The sequence below is a fragment of the Myotis lucifugus genome, unplaced genomic scaffold, assembly GCF_000147115.1.
Source record: "Myotis lucifugus unplaced genomic scaffold, Myoluc2.0 scaffold_297, whole genome shotgun sequence".
Lineage (NCBI taxonomy): Eukaryota > Metazoa > Chordata > Mammalia > Chiroptera > Vespertilionidae > Myotis > Myotis lucifugus.
In genome coordinates, this window is record NW_005871345.1 from 612,358 (window position 1) to 634,414 (window position 22,057).

The 22,057-nt window shown below is 51.9% G+C and overlaps 2 protein-coding genes across 2 annotated transcripts; both read right to left on the reverse strand.

Annotated features, from left to right (window-relative positions):
• Positions 1-7,751: 7,751 nt before the first annotated feature.
• Positions 7,752-13,992, reverse strand: REM2 (RRAD and GEM like GTPase 2). Its single transcript, XM_006100080.3, is given in 6 exon segments — positions 7,752-8,672; positions 8,674-8,804; positions 9,121-9,328; positions 10,037-10,110; positions 10,353-10,691; positions 11,880-13,992. Coding segments are annotated over 6 exon segments (1,020 nt in total). The 5' UTR covers positions 11,983-13,992; the 3' UTR covers positions 7,752-8,507.
• Positions 13,993-16,289: 2,297 nt separating this feature from the next.
• Positions 16,290-21,780, reverse strand: LRP10 (LDL receptor related protein 10). Its single transcript, XM_023763664.1, has 6 exons — positions 21,625-21,780; positions 20,978-21,113; positions 19,161-19,351; positions 18,026-19,043; positions 17,562-17,691; positions 16,290-17,439 (listed from the first exon to the last, which is right to left on the reverse strand). The coding sequence occupies exons 2-6, from the start codon at positions 20,983-20,985 to the stop codon at positions 16,834-16,836; spliced, it is 1,953 nt and encodes a 650-aa protein (XP_023619432.1). The 5' UTR covers positions 20,986-21,113; positions 21,625-21,780; the 3' UTR covers positions 16,290-16,833.
• Positions 21,781-22,057: the final 277 nt, after the last annotated feature.

The window sequence follows — 22,057 nt, forward strand, 5'->3', positions numbered from 1 at the left end:
CTTCTCTAAGGCAGTGGCATTTCCTCCCTCTTCTTTAAATTGCTGTGTTCTTGACATTGGGATTCAGGAAGTAATACTTGGACAGTTAGAAGAGTGTATCTTGGCTCTGAAAAGTGAGGTGGTAGGAGGTGATAAGATAACATCTATGCAGGATTTGTTTTGGTTAGGCAATGTACCCACTATGTATATTGAATCATTTCATCCTCTAGTGACCCTCTGAGGTAGGTTCTTTTATCTTTATGTTGTAAATAAGGAAACTGATACCTAAAGAGGTTAAATAATTTGCCCCACAATTACAAAGTTACCAAGTTGACGATTTCAATCCAGGCAGTCTAGCTTCAGATCCCTTGATCTTCATCTTAACCTGCTTCAGCACCACTGTGGAAGCCAAGGCCTTGGAGTCATGGGGAAGTCTCACCTTTTCTGTCTCTATACCTAGTTCCCTGTATATCCTGAAAATTTCCACTCCATGTCTGCTGATTTTCTTTCTTCCTGCCCTTCTGCTTGTCAAAATCTAGTCCTTTAAGACTCTGAAACTTTCCTAGATGGAACTGAATTCCCTTTTTAGTATTCTTTGTCCCATTATAGGTCTTATTCTGCCTTAATTTACAGTTCTTTGTATACTCTATCAATAGATGGTTATGGCCTAATGAGACCAGTCATAGACGTGTCCTTTTCATTAGTGCTTTGCCTGCACATATTACACATCTGTTGAATTAAGTCCCTCCCTGCTCATGTGGGAGCCAGGCTTTCTAAAGGCTGTCCCTTCTAGCCTGCCTTCCTGGCAGCTTCATCTATTCCTTCCTCACCCCTTCAAGTGAGGAGGCAACTTTACTCTTTTTAGTGTTACCATGGTAGCCTGTGATGCTTTCTGTCTAAAATGCTCTTGCCATACACCAGAGACTGATATTTCCATGGCAACCAGGTGAAATCTATAGTTATGAGCTGGATGGAGGAAAGGAATTCTGAAGTCTGAGAAGCTGTGTGTCTGAATCTTCTAACTTCAAACATCATCCTCCCTCCCAGCTTTTGCACTCTGTGTCCAGAACTGATTTGCTCTGCTCTTGGTTGAGAGAGCTTTGTGTGAGGTGAAGCAGATCAGCCAGCTTAGGTCATGTGGGAAGGTGGAGACAAGGAAAGAGCTGATCAAAGATCACTTTAAAAGTTGGATGAGTTCTGTTAGCTCCCCCAGATGATCTGCTTTCAAGAGACCTTATGGAGTTGACTGGAGTTACTGGAGAGTCATTAAGCAGTTATTTTTGAGGGCAATGGATAGATAGGGATGAGGTGCCTGAAACTGGAAAGGAGCCAGTCAGTGCTGGATTGTAGAGGTGGAAACAATGATGGAAATCAGAGACTTATCAAACTCGTGCCAGTGTTCCAGAAAGGATGGGAGTTTCAATTAACTTTCAAGCATCATGATGCCTATGTGTTTAGAATATGTGGTACTGAGAATTAGCCTCCTTCTCTCAATTCTTGGGCCAAACCAACCCAGGGGACCTCCAACCTGTAGCAAATTGGTCACACTCTGGAGCAACACTGCCTGCTCTCTTGTGTCTCAAACCAGCTGAGTGAGCTTGGATGTTACATTACTTCTCTAACTCCGACTCTATATAATCAGATTATGGCCAGATGGCTTTGAAAACTCATTTGCAATATATTAATAACAATAGTACCTATTTTAGGGTTGTGAGGATTAAATGAAATGATCCCTGTAGGGGGCTTAGAACTTGTTAGCTTGTCATTACTACTGCCATCATTTTCCCCATTCCTCTGTATGCCTACACACTTGACTTCCTACCTGACCTCACTCTCCTCCCCAACTTCAGAGAATGCTCAAGATTTACGGAGAGGAGAGGAGAGGAGAGGAAGGGACCATGATGAAAATAAACCTTAATTGTTCCTGTGCTAAAAGTCCCAGGCTCACAAGGTCCTGGGTCACATGCAGCCAGCCTAACTTTCAGGAAAACAGATCCCACTGTCCAATCTTTTTTATGCCTGAAACTGTCTAATCAGATTAGGGCAGATGGCTTTGAAAAATCAAGGTGAGCCCCCCCCCGCCTTTTCTGGCACTAACTGTTAGAGCCCTAACCTCCCAAGCATTCCTGTAGCACCTGCTATTGGTCTCCAGAACCTAGCCCTGCTATGGCAATTTCCTTTCAGAATAAGTATTTTAAATCATCACAGGTTCTCTGCCTAAAGACCAGTTGTCATTTGAACAAAAAATGGAAAACTGTGTAGTGTAATACCATCACGTAGGCTTTAGATGCCAATCTTTTCCCCAGTCCTCCCTAAAATAACAAGTCCAATAATGGGTCACCTGTGAGTCCTGTGGGAGGTATGGTGGACCTTGCAGACCACAACTTAAATTTGTATTTCCAGAGTGGTGGTATGCTTTGAGAGGCTAGCAAATTGCCAAATGCCTGAATAAGGGACCAGGACACAGGTGTCAAAAAACATTACTTTTCACTGCTCATTTGTATAATGCTTGACAAATTACAAAAATACTGGCATTTTATTTAGTCCTCATAACTATCCTACAAAGGTAGGTACTATCTTCGTTGCACAGTTGGGAGAGCTGAGGTTCAGAAGGACAGAGTTTACGAATGACTTTTCACTCTGTCCAGTGGTTCAATGGTTAGCACATTGGCCTGTGCACCAAAGGATCACAGGTTCAATTCCCAGTCAAGGGCACGTATCTGGGTTGCAGCAAGTTTGATCCCCAGCCCCATTTGGGGAGCATGTAGGAGGTAACTAATCGATGTGTCTCTCTCAAAATAATGTCTCTCCCTCTCTCCCTTCTACACAACGGAAAAAATATCCTAGGGTGAGGATTAATAATAAATAAATAGTGACTTTTCTCCCTAGACCTCCATCCAAAAAGTAGTAGGCCTGAGTGCTAATAAAATGCCTGCAAGGCCCCACTGAATTTGAATTCACTTTTTTTTTTTAAAAAAATGTGTTTTTATTTATTTCAGAGAGGAAGGGGGAGAGATAGAAACATTAATGATGAGAGAGAATCTGATTGGCTGCCTCCTTTATGCTCCACACTAGGTATCAAGCCTGCAACCCAGGCATGTGTCCTGATTGGGAATCGAACCGTGACCTCCTGGTTCATAGGTCGACACTCAACCACTGAGCCACGCCTGCCCAGCTGTATTCACATCTTGAGTTTACAAGGCCACCAAGCTATGGAGGCATGGCAGCAAGATTCAAATAAATGAAAAGGGACCTTGACCATGTGTGCATTAGAAAGCCACCAAGATGATAAAGGATTAAAAAGCAGGATGCTCTTATACTTTTGTGGCCCCTTAGCAACTTGGCTGCACCATCCACCCAAATGTTGTTGCCTTTTGTATAGGGAAGGTCTTTATCTATCATGGGGTGGGCTGCCCACCATTTCTCCTGTGCATTTGCTCATGTAGTTTCACAAGAGGTGGTTTTCCTTCTTTCCTCCATCTATCTACACTCTTCAGCATACATCCTTCAAGCCCCAGTTGCTAAAATATGTCTTCTAAATTTTGTTTCTTCCTTTCTTAGAAAATTTAAAGCACAGGCTTTGCCCCCAATTAGATAGAATGTGGTATAGCATGCTGCCGTTTGTCCATAGTAGTGCTGTCACCACCTTGTTTCATTTCTCCTGGTCAATTGTAAGTTACTTGAGGGCAGGGATAGATTCTTATCTGTATTTGTTTTCCTCAGAGGGCCCAGCACAGTGATTGCCATAGTGTAATATCTGAGAGGAACAATAAGCATTTGTATATGAAAGATAATAATATCCAGGAAAATTTTACTTGGACTGATGTGGATTGGAACTATCTATATATATAAAAGCCTAAGTGACTGAACGACCGGTCACTATGATGCACACTGACCACCAGGGGGCAGATGCTCAACACAGGAGCTGCCCCCTTGTGGTCCGTATGCTCCCACATGGGAATGTCGCTCAGCTGACCGACCTGGCCCAGCGGCCCACCAGCCAGGCTGCAGCCACTCACTCCCTCAGTAGTCCTGCAGGTCCAGTCTCTGGAGAACGGGCCAGGCACCAAACAATCCTGACAGTGCTGCTGGCCTCCTGGAAGTTGGCCTCTGGCACTGCGGCCGGCCACTTCCCCTCCCTAGACACTCCGCAAGGAAGAAACAATATAAAAGTGGCCGTCAGGTGGCTCCTAACAACCAGCTTGAATGTCAGCAGGAAGGGGATCCCAGGCTGCAAGGGTGTTCCACCGCCTGCCCAGGGGGCCAATCGTGTCCCAGCCCCACCCCCACCTCCGTTGGGGCCCCACTGTGCATGAATTTGTGCACCGGGCCTCTAGTGTTAAATTAATAAAAGATGTACATATGAGTGGACTTTCTGGGAGTGAGTGTGTAACCCAGGAGACTTGTGAAGTTGTCATTGCATGACTGGCAGCCTTTCAGAAGATAAGAGACCCTGGTCCAGTCTCTGTAGAAACTATTAGATGCAGCAGGGCTAATGACCCAACTTTAAGCAGAGGAAGGAATACCTTCCAAGACACAGGACTGGCCTCTCCTCTGTCCCCTCAGGGGAGGGCACAGTCTGTGCTCTGGGCCAGTGAGAAGGCCTTATGCGCTGGGGGAATGGGGATAAGGGGTGGGCAGGGTTTGGGCTGGTAAGAGCACAGACCCCAAGACAAAATCACAGTGGTTAAGGGGAGCACAAGAGCAGAGGAGGTCTTACCTGGCACAGCCAGCTCAGGTCCCAGGGCCCTTAGCTATCTCTCACGCCAGTCCAGATCAGCAGCCAGGCTGTGCTTTGCCTTGATCAAGGGAGGAAGAAAAATGGCCTGGCTCTTAGAGAAGACCCCACTTCTCCCAAGTCTGGCAGGAGCGTGACTTCAGTTTCCTTCTGTTCTGAGCTCTTCCCTGTAGGCGTCTGGAGGGAACACACAGATGGGTCGGCTGATAGACTGGCTGAGTTGGGGGAGGGAAGCCTGTGGTGTATGTGGTTCCCTCATGAGGAGGTCCGGCCATCATCATCTTCAGAATTCTGCCACATGAAAGGCACTGGGCTTTCTGTCTTTTTTAAAAATATATTTTTATTGATTTCAGAGAGGAAGGAAGAGGGAGAGAGGGATAGAAACATCAATGATAAGAGAGAATCATTGATCGGCTGTCTCCTGCATGCCCCACACTGGGGATTGAGTCCGCAACCCAGGCATGTGCCCTTGACTGGGAATCAAACCATGACTTCCTGGTTCATAGGTCAATAATGCTCAACCACTAAGCCACCTTGGCTGGGCAAGGCACTGGGCTTTCTTGTTTCTCATTCCCCCGCTCCTGCCACCTTTGACCATTGGTGGTACTCTTCCTCTAGAAAAGCCCTCCTCCCTGGGCAGTAGCCTCTGGTGACTGTATTTCCACCTTCTTTTTTAAAAAATTTATTTTAGCCCTAACCAGTTTGGCTCAGTGGATAGAGCGTCGGCCTGCAGACTCAGGGGTCCCAGGTTCGATTCCGGTCAAGGACATGTACCTTGGTTGTGGGCACATCCCCAGTAGGGGGTGTGCAGGAGGCAGCTGATCGATATTTCTCTCTTATCGATGTTTCTAACTCTCTATCCCTCTCCCTTCCTCTCTGTAAAAAATCAATAAAATATATTAAAAAAATTTATTTTAGAGAGAAGAAAGGAGAGAGACTATACCCACCCCAACCAGGGATTGAGCCTGCAACCCAGGCATGTGCCCCTACTGAGAATTGAACCAATGACCTCTTGGTTGATGGGTTGATGCTCAATCACTGAGCAACAATGGCTGAACCCTTTTTTTTTAAAAAAAAATGTTTTTATTGATTTCAGAGAGGAGAAGGGAGGGGGAGAGAGAGATAGAAACACTGATGAAAGAGAAACGTCAATCGACTGCCTCCTGCATGCCCCCTACTGGGGATCGAGCCCACAATCCAGACATGTGCCCTGACCAGGAATTCAGCTGGTGACCTACTGGTGCATGGGATGACACTCAACCAACTGGGCCATACCGGCTGAGCTAACCCTAACTCTTAATGCCTTAGCATCCTCCCACAACCTGCAACTCCTCCCTCTTTATACCCAGCCACTCAGTTGCCAAGTCCCATCTATTCTGACTCTCATACCCATGCTGTCTCTACTTTCCCACAGCTATCTGTCTCAGGATGGTCCTTCATTGCCCTTCAGATGTAACACTTGTAATTGGTTCCTACATTCAGTCCTCAGGCCTTGCCTCTGCTGCTCTAATCCATATACACCTCTCCCAGCCTCCTTTTCCCAAAGACCATCATCTTTTTAAAAAATATATATTTTATTGATTTTTTACAGAGAGGAAGGGAGAGGGATAGTTAGAAACATCAATCAGCTGCCTCCTGCACACCCCCTACTGGGGATGTGCCCGCAACCCAGGTACATGCCCTTGACCAGAGTCTACAGGCTGACGCTCTATCCACTGAGCCAAACTGGTCAGGGCAAGACCATCCATCTTATTGCCTACAGCACTAACTCCTTTGCCAGCATTTAAGGTCCTTTGTAATAGGGCTTCAAACCTTTTTCATGTTCCTCTCTTACCCTCCCCTTCATGTCTCTGAAGTTTCAATTAAACTGCAGAACCATCTGGTCTCTTAATGGGCCCAGTGTGTTTTCCTGCATTTTAACATTTGAACTGTCTTTGTTCATGGTCCCCAGAGATTAGAGCTGGCTTACTCTACTACAGCCATGTAATTTCTCTGGCCCTTTCACCACAGCCACTGCCTACGACCCTGCTCATTGTGTTGCCCACATTTCTTCTACTGTTCCTCTTCCTCTCCCTGCCCCCCCGCCCGCCCCCATCCTTACTGGAAAGGGAACCTCAGATGCAAAGGTTGATAAAATCATTAAATATCAGCAGACATGAGTGGAATCCCAGCTCTGCTTACTGACCTCTCAGACAGGTTACTTAAACTCTGTTTCTTCCACAGTAAAAACAGGTAGTAACAACTTATATAGTCATTAAAGAATTAACAGATAAAGTGAATAAAGTCTTAAGGATAGTGTCACTATCATAATATCTCATGCTGGGCTGGTCTCACTTGGCCCTCTGCAGCTGTAAGGACTAAGAAGACAGACATCTCCTTCCTCTTTCCATCAAGTTCTGGGAACCTGAGTGGGGTGAGGCGGAGGCCTGGCCCCTGGGTGCTCAGGTAACTGTACTGCATGTGTAAGTGTGAGGGGAGCTGCTGCCTGTTCCCTTTGTTCAAACTCGTGGCTCAGACAGCAGCAGGCGTGGGCGTTAGCAGGGAAGGCACTGACAGCTTCAGTTCTCACCCGGGCTTTGCAGGTGACAGCTGGGTGGTGGAGCCCTGACAGGGGAGGTGCAGGCTGACCCTGTCCTGACCCAGCTGGTGGGCCTCACCTGGAACCAGTCCCGGTCACAGCTGAATGCAGCTCTGGGAGCTCACTGAAGCCTCTAGCCCGCTTCTTGCAGTAGAAGGTAGGGCCAAGAGATGGGTACTTGGTACCACGTGGCACTAAGGTACTAAATTGCTTCTAGCTCCTCTCCAGGCCTGTTTCTTCAACGGCAAGGCAATGGCACGAGTTAGACCCAATCATCTCTAAGGGGCTGTGGTCACCGGTCACGGACTACATCAGGACTCAGTCAGTTCCGAGGCCTCCCTAGAGAGTTAGGTTCCTTGCTCCTTCCCGCCTGAGTTTTCTTGTCTGTAACAGACAAGAGTTTCCCACATCCATCCCTTCTGAGGGGGCGTTGAAAACAAAGTCAAAGTGAACAGGTGCAGTAGAAAAATTCTTTATTCAAAAGGGAAGGGTGGACCCTTGCTGGTACCTCCTGGGCCCTGGCCAAAGGGGAGTTACCACCCGCTCAGCTCCTCACGCTGGCATCTGAAGGCAAAAGTCTGTCCACACCTTACCTTTAAGAGCCTTAAAGGGGAAGTGCCGTGGTGTAGTGATAAATCACAAAATCAGTTCTCAAAAAATAGCACTACCAGGCCCTTGCCTTTAAGAACTTCTTAAAGGCAAAGTGGACAAGTGCAGCAGATAAGAGCCAGAATGTTATAGGAAAAGCTCCAAGAAGGGTCTCCGTGTCTTTACCTTTAAGAATCTCTTAAAGGTGAGGCATATTCGTGCACAGTACAAAGGTGGAAAACCCTGTAAAAGAGTCTACCAAGCACTTTTCCAGTTCTCGGTTTTAGGGTCTCTACCGGAGAGGTGGTAAAGCGCGAAGTAATGAACAAAATACCGTACCTTGCAGAACGATTTTCCTTCCTGCCCGCCGGCGCGCCCGCCCTCGGGTCTGAGCACTGCCTCCTGCGCCCAGGGGCGGAGGGGGTATTTCAGAGACCGCCCCCTCCCCCCTCTAACCGTGGTCACACCAGGGCGTCCTGGGAGTTTTTGGTTTCCTAGTCTACATCCCCCCCGCCCCCCAGCCTTGGCTGTCTTCACAAAGGAAGTCGGACAGGGCGTGGCGGGGCGACGGGGCGAGCCGAGAGTGGTGACCATGGCGACCGCGGTGACCATGGCGACCGCGGCTCAGAGCACGGAGAGGTCGTGACACGACCTAGAGCGCTGCTTGAAGAACTTGGCGTTGCGGGGCACCAGGTTGGCAAGGAAGCGCTTGGCCTTCTTGGTGAGGCTCTCGCGGCGCGCGGGTGGCGCGGGGCCCTCGGGGCTGCCCCGCTCTGGCCGCTGGCCCCCCCGCGTGGCCCCGGCCCCGCCGCAGCCGGATCTGGCGGACGGCGCCCTCGAAGAGCTCCCGCGTGTTGTGGTGCAGCGCGGCCGACGTCTCGATGTGCTTGCAACTCAGTGTTCCTGCCAGGTGGCGGCCCTCTGCGGGGAGGGACGGGATCAGGCGCCCGCGGCTGCACTGGGCCTGGGGCAGGGTGTGCCGTGGAAGGGGTTGAGGCGAAGAGGGCAAGTAGGGATCGTGGGGAGGGAAGAGGGGGCAGTGAGAAGACGTGAGGGGGAGTGGAGAGAGGAGCTGCTCAGGGCCCTGGGCATGGGCATTGGGAGACTGCGCTTAGCCTGGGGCGAAATGCCGTTAAGTCTGTGCAGCTGGCGGTAAAAATGCCGTATGCAAAAGAGGTGACTTGGAAGGGAGAAAGTACCTTAGGATGTAAGTATGGACGAGGTTCCGGATACCCACCCTCCAGTGAGACCTCCCGGGAGCGGGCCAGGTCACTCTTGTTTCCAACGAGGATGACGGGCAGGTCGTGGTGGGGCCTCCCAGCGCGGAGTCGAAGTAGAGTCTCTGGAACTTTGGAGAAGCTTCGTCGGTCAGTGACTGAGAAGACGATGAGAAAGGCATCCCCGGTCTGAAGGCAGTGGTCCTGCAGCCACCCCGCACCATCCCCCTGCAGATGGGCGGAAAGTCAGAATGTCAGGGCGGGGAAGCTGGGAAAATCTGCCCAGCACCTACGATCTCGAGGACGAGGAATCAGGAGGTGAGGGAGAAACCACCTGTGTAGAGCAGCAGAGCTAGTTAATGGCAGAATCTCCATATCCAGGGTGTGTTTGTGGGGGAGGTACAAGTTAGTAATGTGAGCCCACACTGGGGAACTGGAGACACAGGATCCGAGGCTAGGGTAGCCCGTCCTATTTTCTGATACATAAGCTCAAGAAAGTTTAAGGAATGACTGCTATTCAAGTGTTATGTAACCTGGTCTCTTGTTTCTATATAGTAACCATTTATATCCAAATGTTCACAAGTCCTCACTTTTTCTTTTTCTTTCCCTGACATGCCAGAGCCCTGAACTCTTGAGGGGTCAGACTCTTCCAGGCTGAAAAAAAAGTATGCATAGGGTCAGTTTCAGAATGTTTAGCCTGGCTTGCAGCTGCAGGGTTCGCCAAATTCAAATCCTAAGTTTCCTCTGGGTCAGAAGACCCCGGAGAGAAGTGGATCTTGAGGCCATGACATGCGCACTATTGGGGGCCTTTGCTCTCTAAGATGTAACACATGTTGAAACCAGCGCCTGCAGTCCCACCAGCCTTCACCCAGGCTTTGCCCTTCCCCAGTTCTCCCAGGGGTCATCACCTGCTGGCAGCCACGTGTTAGTTCTCACCTGTTCCCAGATGTCATAAACAACTAAGGTTACTTCCTCCTTATCCACCATGATGCGTCTCTCATAGGTGTCCTCTGTTGGGAAATAAGGACAGGGAATAGTGCCCATTAGGAAGCTCCCAACACTTGTGAGACCTGGTAACCAGGGATGCCTCAGATCCCAGAACCAGGGACCGTGCTCCAGGGAGGTTGCCACAAAAAGCATTGGAGAAACTTCTCCGAGGTTCTGGCTCCCAGGGGCTGCTCACGCCTTGAGCTCTTCCGTCCCTGACTAGCTCTGGAGGCACCCTCAACCCTTGCAGGGCTCCCCGAAATACCTGGGTTCTCCGGCTCGTGAGCACCGTCTCCCTGGAGACCGCCAAAAGTGCCCGCTAAGGAGCTCTTGCCCACGCCACTCTCCCCCACAAGCATGACCTTGAAGATGCCATCCTTTTGGGTGGTGGCTGCCTCCCCTGAGCCCAAGGAGTCAGAAGAGCCAGAGGATGAGGCTTGTGGCCAGTCAAGTTCATCTACAGCCTGGGCCCGCCGCAGCTGGTGCTTGTAGGGGACAGGCATGCTGCCTCTTCGTCTGGGGACCCCGGGGGCAGAGGGTGGCCCGCTCCGGTCCAACCCTGCCAACAGTTTCTCTGACTTCTTCAGCAGTGTGGCATTTGCTTCTGGGGGGCAAAGAGAAAGAAGTTATGAGCGGGGTGTGCCTAGCCATCTGTACAGGGCTCAATCCTGGTTGCTCCAGCTTTAGAGGCCCAGTTGATGATCATGACCCAGAAGGAGCTGAGACTCTTTGGTCTGACCCCTTATACCGAAATTCTCCCAGAAGCCTGAACTGGTGGGGCACCAAGGCGCTGACCTGATGGCTTGTCCAAAGTGGCTCCAGCCACAACCTATTCAAAACTGCCCCATGCAGGGGAGGCGCCTGTGTGCAGCCTTGCACACCCACTCACACTTCACACTGACACACAGGCACACCCTCTGGCCCGGGGGCTGCTCTTCCTTCGGCCAAGAGGCCTTGCCCCTGCTGCTTCCTGCACTGGCAACCCCCTGGCTTGCTGGCTCAGGGATGAGAAACTGAAGCTGCTGCCCCTGTTCTGTGGGGGTGGGTAGCGGTAGTCAAAAACTTTGCGGGGAGCCCGATCTCAGGGAAGGTCCTTTGCTCTTTGAGATGTGTGCTTTGTGTCTCTGTGGGTGTGTGCATGAGGGGGGCTGCCGCTTCCTGTGGCCTTGTAGGTGAGTATCCCCCAGTGCGTGAGAATCCTGCACCCCTGGCTGTTTCCGTGAGTTGGAGAAAATATTGTGTTCATGGTGAGGAAGAGGGAGGGTGGGAGAGGGAGGTAGCGAAAGAGCAGGAGCAGAAGAGCGTGACAATGCATGGGTCAGGGTAACAGGAGGAAGATGGACAGACACAACAAAGGGGGATGGAGAGAGGCTGGAAATAGCCCAGGATCAATACTTGGCTAGCAGCCAGGGCCTCCAGGAGCCAGAAGAAACCCTTACAACAGGTCCCCAGGGCAGCCCCTTGCCCGTGATTCCCAGGCTTGGGGGCCGCCCCTTCCCTTTCCCGTTCCTTTCCTCCTGCCTCTAGGGAACGAGTCGGACCTAGGGGGCCAAGTACAAATTTCCCCAGCGTAGCCCTGAGAGTGAGGGGGAGGGGGCATTTAAGCAGCTCTCCCCCCCCCCTTTCAGCCCCATTCCTAGTGTGAGTGGGAGGCTTCCCCCCTTTCCAACTTGCTCTACCCTTCTTGCGGTTTGGGTTCAAGCTCCTTTAACCCCCTAGTTCTGACCTCCCCACCAAAGCTTCGGCTCCCACCCCCATGGTTCCAGCCAAAATCTGCCCCGCTCTGCCTCACCTGGTGTGGGCGTCCCTGGGGGGGAATTCTGGTGGCTGCCGGAGGGGCAGAGTGCTGTGGTTTCTGTGTCCGTGTCCATGTCGGCGTCCAGGTCCGAATGCATCGGTGTGCGTGTGTGTGCAGCCCAGGCGGCCAGCAGCACCGCTATCTCATTTAGCAGCACTGTCAGCTTTTCCCTTTAAATACCACCCCCCCACCACGTGTCCTCCCCCCTAGACACCTGGGGAAATTGTCCCGCCCCTGATGAGGTCACACATGCTAATGAACAGTGATGTCAGCGGGATTCCCTCCTTTCTGCCCTCCCCCCTTTGTGTCGCTTCCCTCTGGGAGCACACACACTGCAGAGTCCGGGTAAGACAGAACAGAACAAAGTCAGCAGAAGAGACAGGGTCTCAGAGAAGTGGGGCGAGGGTTTGGTGGGTAAGGAAGGCGGGAGGCAGGGACACAGGACCGAGAGGTCTTTCTCCAGGAGCCAGGATTATGCATCATTTATCTCCGTGTTCCCAGCCCCCTAGCCCAATGTCTAGCCCAGAGTAGGTGCTCTGTGGCTAAATAGAGGGCTAGAGGCAGAAAACAAAAGAAATGCAGACAGGAGGCACCCACCTTGCCACCAAGGTTCCCTGCCATCCTCTCCTTCCCCACACCACCGCTTCTGGGCTAAGGCCCAGAAAAGTACCCATTTCCCAGCCTGGTCCCTAGGTAGATGGGGCTTTGAGGAAGGAGAGATGGTTGCTTTGTTTGGGCTGCTTCCTTTCGTCACCAAGTTCAGGTGCTGCAAACCATTGTGGGGACTTCCTTTTTCTCCCTCCCTGCCAGGCCCACCAGCCTAGTGTTAATCAGAGCAGGAAAAAAGGGAGAGACTAACCCTCTGGAGGTTCCCAACCCCAAGGCGGGGTATAGAGTGCTAGCCCCTCCCCTTGAATCCCGCTCTGGGACAGCCACCAGGGCTTCTGGGCTACACAAGGCAGACACAGTGTCTACCTCCTTCTGTAAAGCCAGGATGGGCGTCTCATTTACTGTTCGTTTCCTGCCCAATTACTCTTGGTCTTCCTTCCTGACACCTGCAAGCACCCAAACATTCTGATTTCCTGGCCCCTGCTGACCCCATTTTTGTCAGGTCTTCCTACAATATCTTTCATCCTCATGGCTGTAAGGCTCAGAGTGGTAGGCGGATGGCCTGTCTCCAAATCAATCATGCAGCTGGAAAAAAAGTAGGGACACCAGGACTCTCACCCACATTTTTCCAATGCCAAAGATGCTTCATCTCTACCCTATGCTGCCTTCCTTGTCTTAAATATTCCAACTGTCTCCTATTATTGGGAACAATCTATATTGCAATCTTTGGTGGACTTTTCCAATCAAAGAGGCAAATGGTAATCGGACTAACATGCAGTAACAGTTCATTTATCTAGAGATCAACTACAGGGCAACATTGTGGGGTCTAGTGGGAGCAGAAAGGACTCCTGAGCAGGTACAATACTCATGCACTTTACTCATAGGATAGACTCTCCAGTCTTCAATTATGGACTATTTATCTGTTATTCACAATTCTAATGTGTCCATGTGTGTTCGTGTACACACAGATCAGAAGCACATTTAGAGCAGCAAGTGACCCCTGATAGCCTGGTAGTAAGGGAAGCAACACCACAAAAACCTTTTAAAGCAGTCATAAGCATTTAAAAGGTGCTCTAATACCATTTGGCATAAAGGCAAACAGCCCCCTGACACTGTTATAACTTCTGAAAACATAGCTTAGGAGGAGCCATTGGTTTCTGTGAGTGATCCTCAGCACCCCAGAAAGATTTATATTAGGTTCTGGCTCCCAGGGGCTGCTCCCACCCCCGACTTCCATCGCTGAGCGCTGTCTGGAGACCACCAATGAGCTACATATGAGTGTAATGTTTTAGAATGATTTCCTTCCAAAAGGAGTTTTTAGAGAAGTTTTAAAGTATAAAGGTGTGAGCTTGATGTAGCTGGAAAACTCAATGAGGTGGTTGGATTCATTTTTCTGGTATCAGATGAGTGAGTCAGGGGCTGCTGAACCCAGCAAGGATTCTTGACTATGACTTCTGCCTGCCCTCAAACCAGCCTTAGGCCACAGGAACAGGTTGGGTTTCACCTTGAACCACCATCTCTCTTCCTCATGGGTAAGAAGCTGTATACTTGCTCATCCATCTCCAAGCTCCCTCAGGAATGGGAGAGCCTATGGAATAGTGGGAAAGGGTGAGATTTGGAAGCAAACCAGCCCAGGTTTAAATCTGCCTCTCCGTAGAGACTAGGCTAGTCTCCTAATTCCTTGGATGCTGCTCTGAACCTGTGAACTGGCTCGTGTGGTTATGATGCCCATGGCACAGCCTTATCATGAGGGTTGGCCACATGGGATAATGGATCTGACCCTTAGCAGAGCCCAATTATTGGTGCTCCCACGGCCTCTTCTGTGTGGCTGGGGGACCCCCTTCCTTCCCAGCAGGGACCAGAACTTGGTTAAGCCCAGTTTCTGCTCCTTTAAGGACTGAATTCTGTTGTTCTCACATTTCCAGCCGATCCCCCTCTTAAGCTGAGAACACCACCTCCTCCTCTTTCAGCCCTGATATTGGGCACCACAGATAGTGGTGTCTATCCTGATAGTATTTGAAGTTGCCTCCTCTTTTTCCTTGGGCCATGATTAAAATAAACTTGGGTGAATGTTCCCCAATGTCCCACCCTCTCCTGGGTAGGACCCTCTGTTTTACTAGATTTCTCTTATTGCCTGTACGAGGCCAATTCCTTCTCCCCATCAACCTGGAGCTTCACTGTGGCTGATAATAGTGTTACTGCTTGCATCTCCCAGAGCACACACCCAGCACCCAGAGAAGCTTCTTTTAGGTTCGTGAATCTATACACACAGGCCTTTCTAGTGAACTCTACCTTCAAGTCCTCCCTCCAGCATTCTGAGGAGTTCCATCATGGGGAGCGTTCTTTGACCTTGAATCTCTGTCCACTTTCATTACAAAAAAGGTCTCGAGTAGGACAAGGGATGAAATACCAGGTTGAAGGTTTTTGAGATGGCTGTAGGGAAGACAGGAGCAGGAAGAAGGTAGAGACCAGGTGATGGAAGAATGGGAGGAAAAAACATTCCCCGTGTCACTGGGCCGGACACTGGTGGGACCCAGGGAGTGTTGCACTGGGGAAGGAAGGCCCAAAGGAAGAACAGTAAGCAAGAAGGGAGATCTCTGGAGCCCCTTCTCCAATCTCTGGAGAGGATCTGCAGTGAAAAGGAACTCGGGTCTTTCCCGAGCCAAGACGCCAGGGTCCCAGGACTGCACCATATACCCTTTTTGCCATTCCTTAGGCTCTTGCTCACTGGGAAGGAGGAAACATTATGCAATCAGCACTGCATGTAAGGTTGACAGGGTATAATCAACAGGGCCCTCTACCAGAAGGTGGGGATAGGCCAGGCCAGGCAGGAAAGGCGAGGATGAGGCTGGGGGTTTCCCTGGGGATGGGGGGGAGGGTGTTCTGTCAGGGATGCCTCACCTCTGTTCCTGGGCATAATGCTCACCCCCATAGTTCCTTCTAAATCCTTTGTCCCGATTGTCATGTCAAACCCTGGGACAGCTCTATCACCTTGCTTACCAGAGGCTGGGTTCCAACATGTTCACAGATCATTCCCTCCTCCATCACCCTCTCCAGCTCTTTGGCTCTGGCTACTGCTTGCGTTCCTGCACCTTTTCTGAGGTCAGGGTCCAGCTTATTATAGCCTTCACTCTCAAGTCTGCTTAGTTTGCTTATCCGGTGGACACTCACCATGCCTGGAATTCACAACTCTATTCCAACTACTGAGTGTTCTTTAATCTAGTTTGGGCCTTCTTCCAGGAAGACCTCTTAGATTTGGCCAAGTAGATGCCAGCATCTTCACATTCTGAATGTTTCTGATTTTTCTCTCAATTCACCTTTGCCTGCTTTGAGGCAGCCCGTGAAAAGCTCATCTGCCTAGGACAGACTGTAATTGTCTGGTGGGGGTAGAGGGTGGAGGGCAGGAGTCACCGCTCCCATATTCTACCAGGGACAATCTGCTCCTGTGATCTGTACTCTGCAAGTACTCCATAAATGGAAACCTTCCCAGCTCCAGGGCCCAGCAGGCTCAGCAGGCTTCCGGCCTGGCAGTGAATAAAGAGGTTTGGTGCTCACCCTGGTGTCAATCACTGTAGAGTTGGGCCCCAGGTGGTGAGTGGAGGTGGAGAGGGTTGGTTCTTAGGATCCCTAGAATTTTCTTACCCACTGTGTGGTAAAAAAAATCAAGAGCGTGTGATTAGATCAATAGGAAGAGGGGAGAGCAAAGGCCTACACAGGAAGGAGCAAAGTGAGGTGAGCATAAGCTGAGATGGGTAGAGACGCAGGGCTCAGGATCACAGCTCATGTACAAAAATCTTAAATTTCTGATTCCTTTATTTTCAACCTTGACTTCTGGGCAATGACCTAGCTATCGGACAAAAGCATTTGTTGTGCTTTTTTTTTTTTATTTTTTTTAGCCAGCCCCTATAGGAAGGATCACAGTTGGCAAAACCACAGGCCCTGCCTAAATCCTCCCCTTGGGGGCTAGAGGTCTCCAGCCAATTGGAATGCTGGTGCTTAAGGCCACTTTTGGTGGGGGATTGGTAAGGATGGAGTGTTCAGGCCTATGACCTCTTAAGAACTTTACTCTTTAAAAAGAGCCACCCAAATGGTGGTGGTGTGAGGAGAGGGTGGTGGTGGAGAGCCTGTGATCTCTGGCCAGGTGCAGAGGGAGCTCTGTATGAGCCCTCTCTCTGCCTGAGGGACACCTAACTTGACAGCAGCTACACAGGGCCAAGGGGAGGCTCACCAAGTCCCCTCAGACCTAGGGTCAGGGAGGGAAGTAGTGGGAGTGAAGCTGAGCTGTTTCTAAAGGGTGGTTGTCACTGTGACTAGAGCCCCCAGGAGAGCCCAGGTCCCCTCAGGCAAGCAGTGGCTCGTCCTCTGCTTCAACTACCCAGACTCCCGGCTCAGCCAGTGGCACCAGCAGTACATCGTCTTCATCCTCTGGGGACAGGACTATCGTGTGGGGTTCAGGTGGGGTTTGGGTTGGTCCTGGGGGCCGGATTGGTCCTGGCGGCCGAAGGCTGGGCAAGAGGCGGCCTCGCAGGGCCTGCACCACTCCAGACAGCAGTGATGGTTCTAGGGGCACTGAAGGCAGTGGCCCTGGGGCCTCCAGGACAGTAGGGAGGGCCGGAGGTATGCTAGCAGATGGGAGGGGAGCCTTGACAGGCAGTGGGGGTGCCTGTTCCCCATCCTGCCCACCTACTGCCCCAATCTCACGGGCTGGACCTGTGCTGCCATCTAGGGCTTCAAGGGGAGCGTCAGAAGGTGTGACTTGGGGTCTGGTTTCAGGGGTTCGGGCTGGAGGGTTGGTTCGAGGAAGCAGGCCCCAGCGGCGGAGACGGCGCACCAGGCGGCGGACAGTACGGCCCCGCTGGCGGCGGCGGGCACCGGAGGCACCCCCTGGAGTCATATCCTGGCGCAAGATCTGTAGCAGAGAACGCAGGTTGCCCAGCACTGAGTTCTGCAAGGAGAGGAGGAGACATCAGTCGGAGGGATGAGGGCCAGAAGCCTGAAAGGGGGGACAGTGGCAGGGCCACAGTGGAGTTGGGGGCAGCATGAGCTAGGGTTGGGGCAGTGACTTACATCATTAGGATTCTCTGTAGGGAAGTCCTCCACAGGTGGGATGGCGCCCTGGGCAATGAGCTGCCCATAAGACGGGGGTGCCTGCTGCTGCACAATCTCAGCCTCCATTCGGGAGAGGGGGGCAAAAATGCTGGAAGGAATGAGGGCTGCTCAGTCACAGGTCCAGCTACAGTAGCCTGTCCCGACCCGGACAGGCCTCTTCCCTCCACACCCAGGACAGGACAACTGAAGCTATACCATGGTTTCCCCAAAAGTCAACTGAGGTCCCCTCCTTCCTTGCGATGGCTTTCAGAAGATAGACCTGTTCTTCCCTCAAAGAAGAACCTCTTTCCCAAGCTGGATAACCCCGAGCCAACCCATAAGCTGGTCACTGAACCTATCCCCAACATGGCACCCTCCTGGTCTCCTGTGGCAGCACGGGCTCCGTCTCACCCTCAGTCCCCACTCCTCTAAAGCCAGCTGACCTGTACTCCTGGGTGCGAATGGCATAGAGCTTGCAGGTGCAGCCCAGAGCAATGACCAGCAGCAAGCCGCACACAAGGCTGCCAATGACTGCAGCTGTAATGACCTTGCGGGGCAGGGCATAGGAGCAGTCCCACTCATCACTGCCGTCAGCACAGTCCGGCTGCCCGTCGCACACCCATGTCTCATACACGCACTTCTCGTCCCGACATCGGAAGTTGCCAGGCTGGCAGTGCCGGCAACGTCTCTCATCTGCTCCGTCAGCACAGAAGGTCTGGTAGTTACAGCGGTCAGCAGGCAGGTAGCAGGCTGTGGCACTGGGGGTGCCAAAAGCCCCACAGGGATAGTGTCCAGGTGGGCAGCTGGGGCAGTTCTCCTCATCTGTGCCATCGGCACAGTCCCAGGAGCCATCACAGCGCTGTGCCTCACTGTAGCAGCGCTCACCGAGGCCCTCACTGGCCCCCAGGCCAGAGCCTAAGCCGCAAGGTTGGTCCCAAGGTAAGCAATAGCCCTGTACGTGGTAGGTGGCATTGAAGCCCCGACCACTGCTCCAAGGAACTGTGTGGTAGGCCACAATGGCTTGGCCAGACAGCGTCTCCACGGTGACAGCCTTGCCATTGTTGAAGTGGGTGAGCCTGCGCAGCCGCCGGGAGGTCTCAGGGGGCCCAGAGCCATCATACACATGCACTGCATCTTCATAGCCCAGATCCAGGGCTGTGAAGCGCACTGCGAGGCGCCGGCCGTCGTGGGGGTCCAGCAGCCAGAGGCAGGACTGGGGGTGGGAGACTGACGCCAGGTGTGAGTATCCAGGGGAGGAGAAGACCCCATAGAAGTCTTCCAAGGTGTGATTGCAGCGTGGGGTGCGGGCAGAGGCTGGGATCAGGTCAGGGAAGGGATCTGAACCGCAACCTGCCTCATCCGAGCCATCTCCACAGCTATCGATCCCGTCGCAGTGCTGGGCTGAGGGCACACAGCGGTGGTTGAGGCACTGGAACTCTTCCTGCAGGCATATCAGCCAATCTGCAGAGGCACCATGGAGAAGGGCTATGAAGCACCGGAACTGGTGGGGTCCTCCCCTCCTCCCTGGGGCTTCCACTGCTTGTGCTAATAGCCCCAGGGACACCCTGTCCAGCCTACCTTGGCTGTAGGAGAGTAGAAAGCCCTGGCCCATGGGTGCTCTGGCCCCGGCATAGCTGTAGGTGATGGTGACATTGCCCCCAGGTAGCTGCAGAGGGCTGGCAGGTGCCTCGCACAGGGAGATCTGCGGCTGGAGAGGGGAGCGCAGGATTAAGCGCTCCGAGCCACAGGCCAAGTGCAGCTTTTGGAACCTACAGGGGTAGAGAGCAGGATGTGAGATATTCTTTTTTGTTAATCCTCACCCGAGGACACTTTATTGATTTTAGAGAGAGGAATGGAGAGAGAAAAAGACAAAAACATCAATGTGAGAGAGAAACATCAATTGCTTTGCCTCCTGTATGAGCCGTGACGGGGGATCACACCCGAAACCTGGGTATGTGCCCTGACCTGGAACAGAACCCACAAACTTTCTGGTATATGGGAGATGGTCCAACGAACAGCCACACCGTCCAGGGCTGTGAGATATTCCTGACGACCAACGCTGGCTTCTTCCTCCCCAGGACTTTTCTACCCCCAAAAGCACAAGCATCTACTTATCCACAATTCAAATAGCTAAGTGAAAATTCAGTCAGCTAAATTCCTTAGTGGTCAATGGCACTAGTCCTAACAGAGGCCAGTGGCAGCTTGAGATTATGTGATATATCCTAGATTCCCATGGAAAAACAGACTTATCTTCTGGGACTGCAATATGAACAGGGGTATTGCTTTCCAGTTGTTGCAGCACTGTCACTCAAGTACAGTGTTAGCAGTAGCTGGCAGTTACCACACAGCTAGATTATCTAGAACTTGCCATCCCTTCCAAATGCCTGGCAGTGAGACTTGGGATCACCATGGCACTTTGATCCCTCTGCTCCAAAAGCCTCTCCACAGATTTCCCTCTCCCTTCACCTACCCTTTTCTGGGTAAATTCATGAAAAGTGAACTGTGTGAAGCAAACAGCCAGGTACTTAATTAACATGGGCCCAACCCCATGGCCCAAGGTTGGAGGAGCCTGGGAGACCTGGATTATTCAAGAGATCTGGGGAGGCTGAGAAAGGTTCTAGCTGATTAAAGGACTAGCTCTGAATCCTAGGCAAAGATGTGCAAGGATTAAGGACTTCCTCAGAGCAGCCATAGTGGAACCCAAGGATGTTTCTAGAATGACTGTTGACCTTCAGAGATGACCAGGACCTAAGCTAGATGTAACATCCCCACCCAGATCCAATTCACTGTGTCTGGTTCAGAACAAGGCAGGCTCTTAGGACAGATGAGGCCAGTGGTTCCCAATGTGGGGCACAATTTGATTTTTAAGGAGGGCAATTGAATTTTTTGCATTTCTTATGGTTCTAGGGGCCTCAGATACAGTATATAAGTATAAATGGTGACATATTTATGCATTTCACTTCTCTATTATATGTTTTGAAACTATTTGCTATTTTTTCTTATCAATTTATATTATTATTGTTTAAACAATTTCTTACTGATTGCTTCCTCAGTACTTCAACTATCCTTCTGTTCTTTTATTTTTCTCTTTCATGGATGCCATGCTCTTTGGAAGCTTGTTTAAACCAAGTTAATGGCCTTTTAGGCTTCCTCCACGTGAATAGGAGTTCACTTTTTGGGTAATAAGAATTATATGCCATGGGGGGGGGCGGGCATCAGGATTTTAGAGATGCTTAGGTGGGGCATGGCCAAAAAAAGGTTGGGAACCGCTGGACGAGGCCAAATCAAATTCTACTCTTCCCCCTGTTGACAGGGATGGGAATTCCACAAAGAAGGCTTTCCCATGATGAAGCTGGGAGGAGCCGGGGAGAGGAAGAGGGTCTTGCCCTGCTCACCTGACCATTACAGTCTGATCCTTGCTGCCAGGGATGAGCCAGGTGCAGTTGGCAGGGGAGCTGTGGCTGTCCCGGCTCAAGGGCCTCTGTAAGGTGCCCTGTATTTCCAAGAGCACTGCCGGGGGGTCTTCACAGGCTGGTGAGAGAGGCAGAGACGCTGGTTGAGAGTCTGTTACCCTCCCATCCCTCCCCAGACTTGAGGCCCCCAAGGGCCTGGGCTCTTCAAGAAGGAGCACACAAACTTCCCCTCCTGCCCAGACTTGATATCGTCATAGTCTTCAGTGGGCCCCCTTCCTCCCACAAGCGGCACAGCTTCACCTTAGGTATCAACAGTATATACAATCTGATGCCTGCTCTGTGCCAGCCCTTGGACCAGGAGGAACCGAACATACTGTCTCTAGCCTCAGGGAGACTACGCTCTAGCTAGGGAGATCAAGCTTGGCGACTGGGGGAAAAACAAAATAGGAGGTAAGTACCAGGTGAGGGTTCACACTGGGTCTCAGTTTCCCCATCTGTAAAATGAAGGGTGGACAATCGCCACTCAAAAACGATGTCGGCACCATAAGAATGCAGGGAAGAGAGACTCCCTCTGCGGTGCTGCCCTCCTGTCACCGAGCCCCCAGCCCCCAGAGGCGGCATCCACTCACCAGGATTTGGGAAAAGGATCCGGTCCGGGTGTGCCAGCGCGCCCCCTAGAGGAAGAGCGGGGAAGGGCAGAGAGGGAGTCGCTCAGAAGTTTGCTCCACCTGCACAACTCCGGGAGGAAGAGCGGCCATCGGGACTTCCGGGTGGTTTCTGGGGAGGGGCGCGGGGCAGGGGTGGCTGCGGGAGGCGACCCCGGGCAGCACGGCTCGAGGGGCGGGGGCGGGGGTCTGGGGAGGCCCGAGGGAGGCTGAGGGCTGCGGGCGGCGGCTGAAGGCTCCCCGGGGGCTGGGCCGGCAGCGCCGGGGGAAGCCGGAGGCAAGGGGCTCGGGCTGGGCGGGGGGTCGCGGGGGAGGGCGGGCGCGGGAGCGTCGGGGGGCGACGGCCCGGGGCGAGGTGGGAGCGGAGAGAAGATTCGTTTCCATTTCACACCCAGGA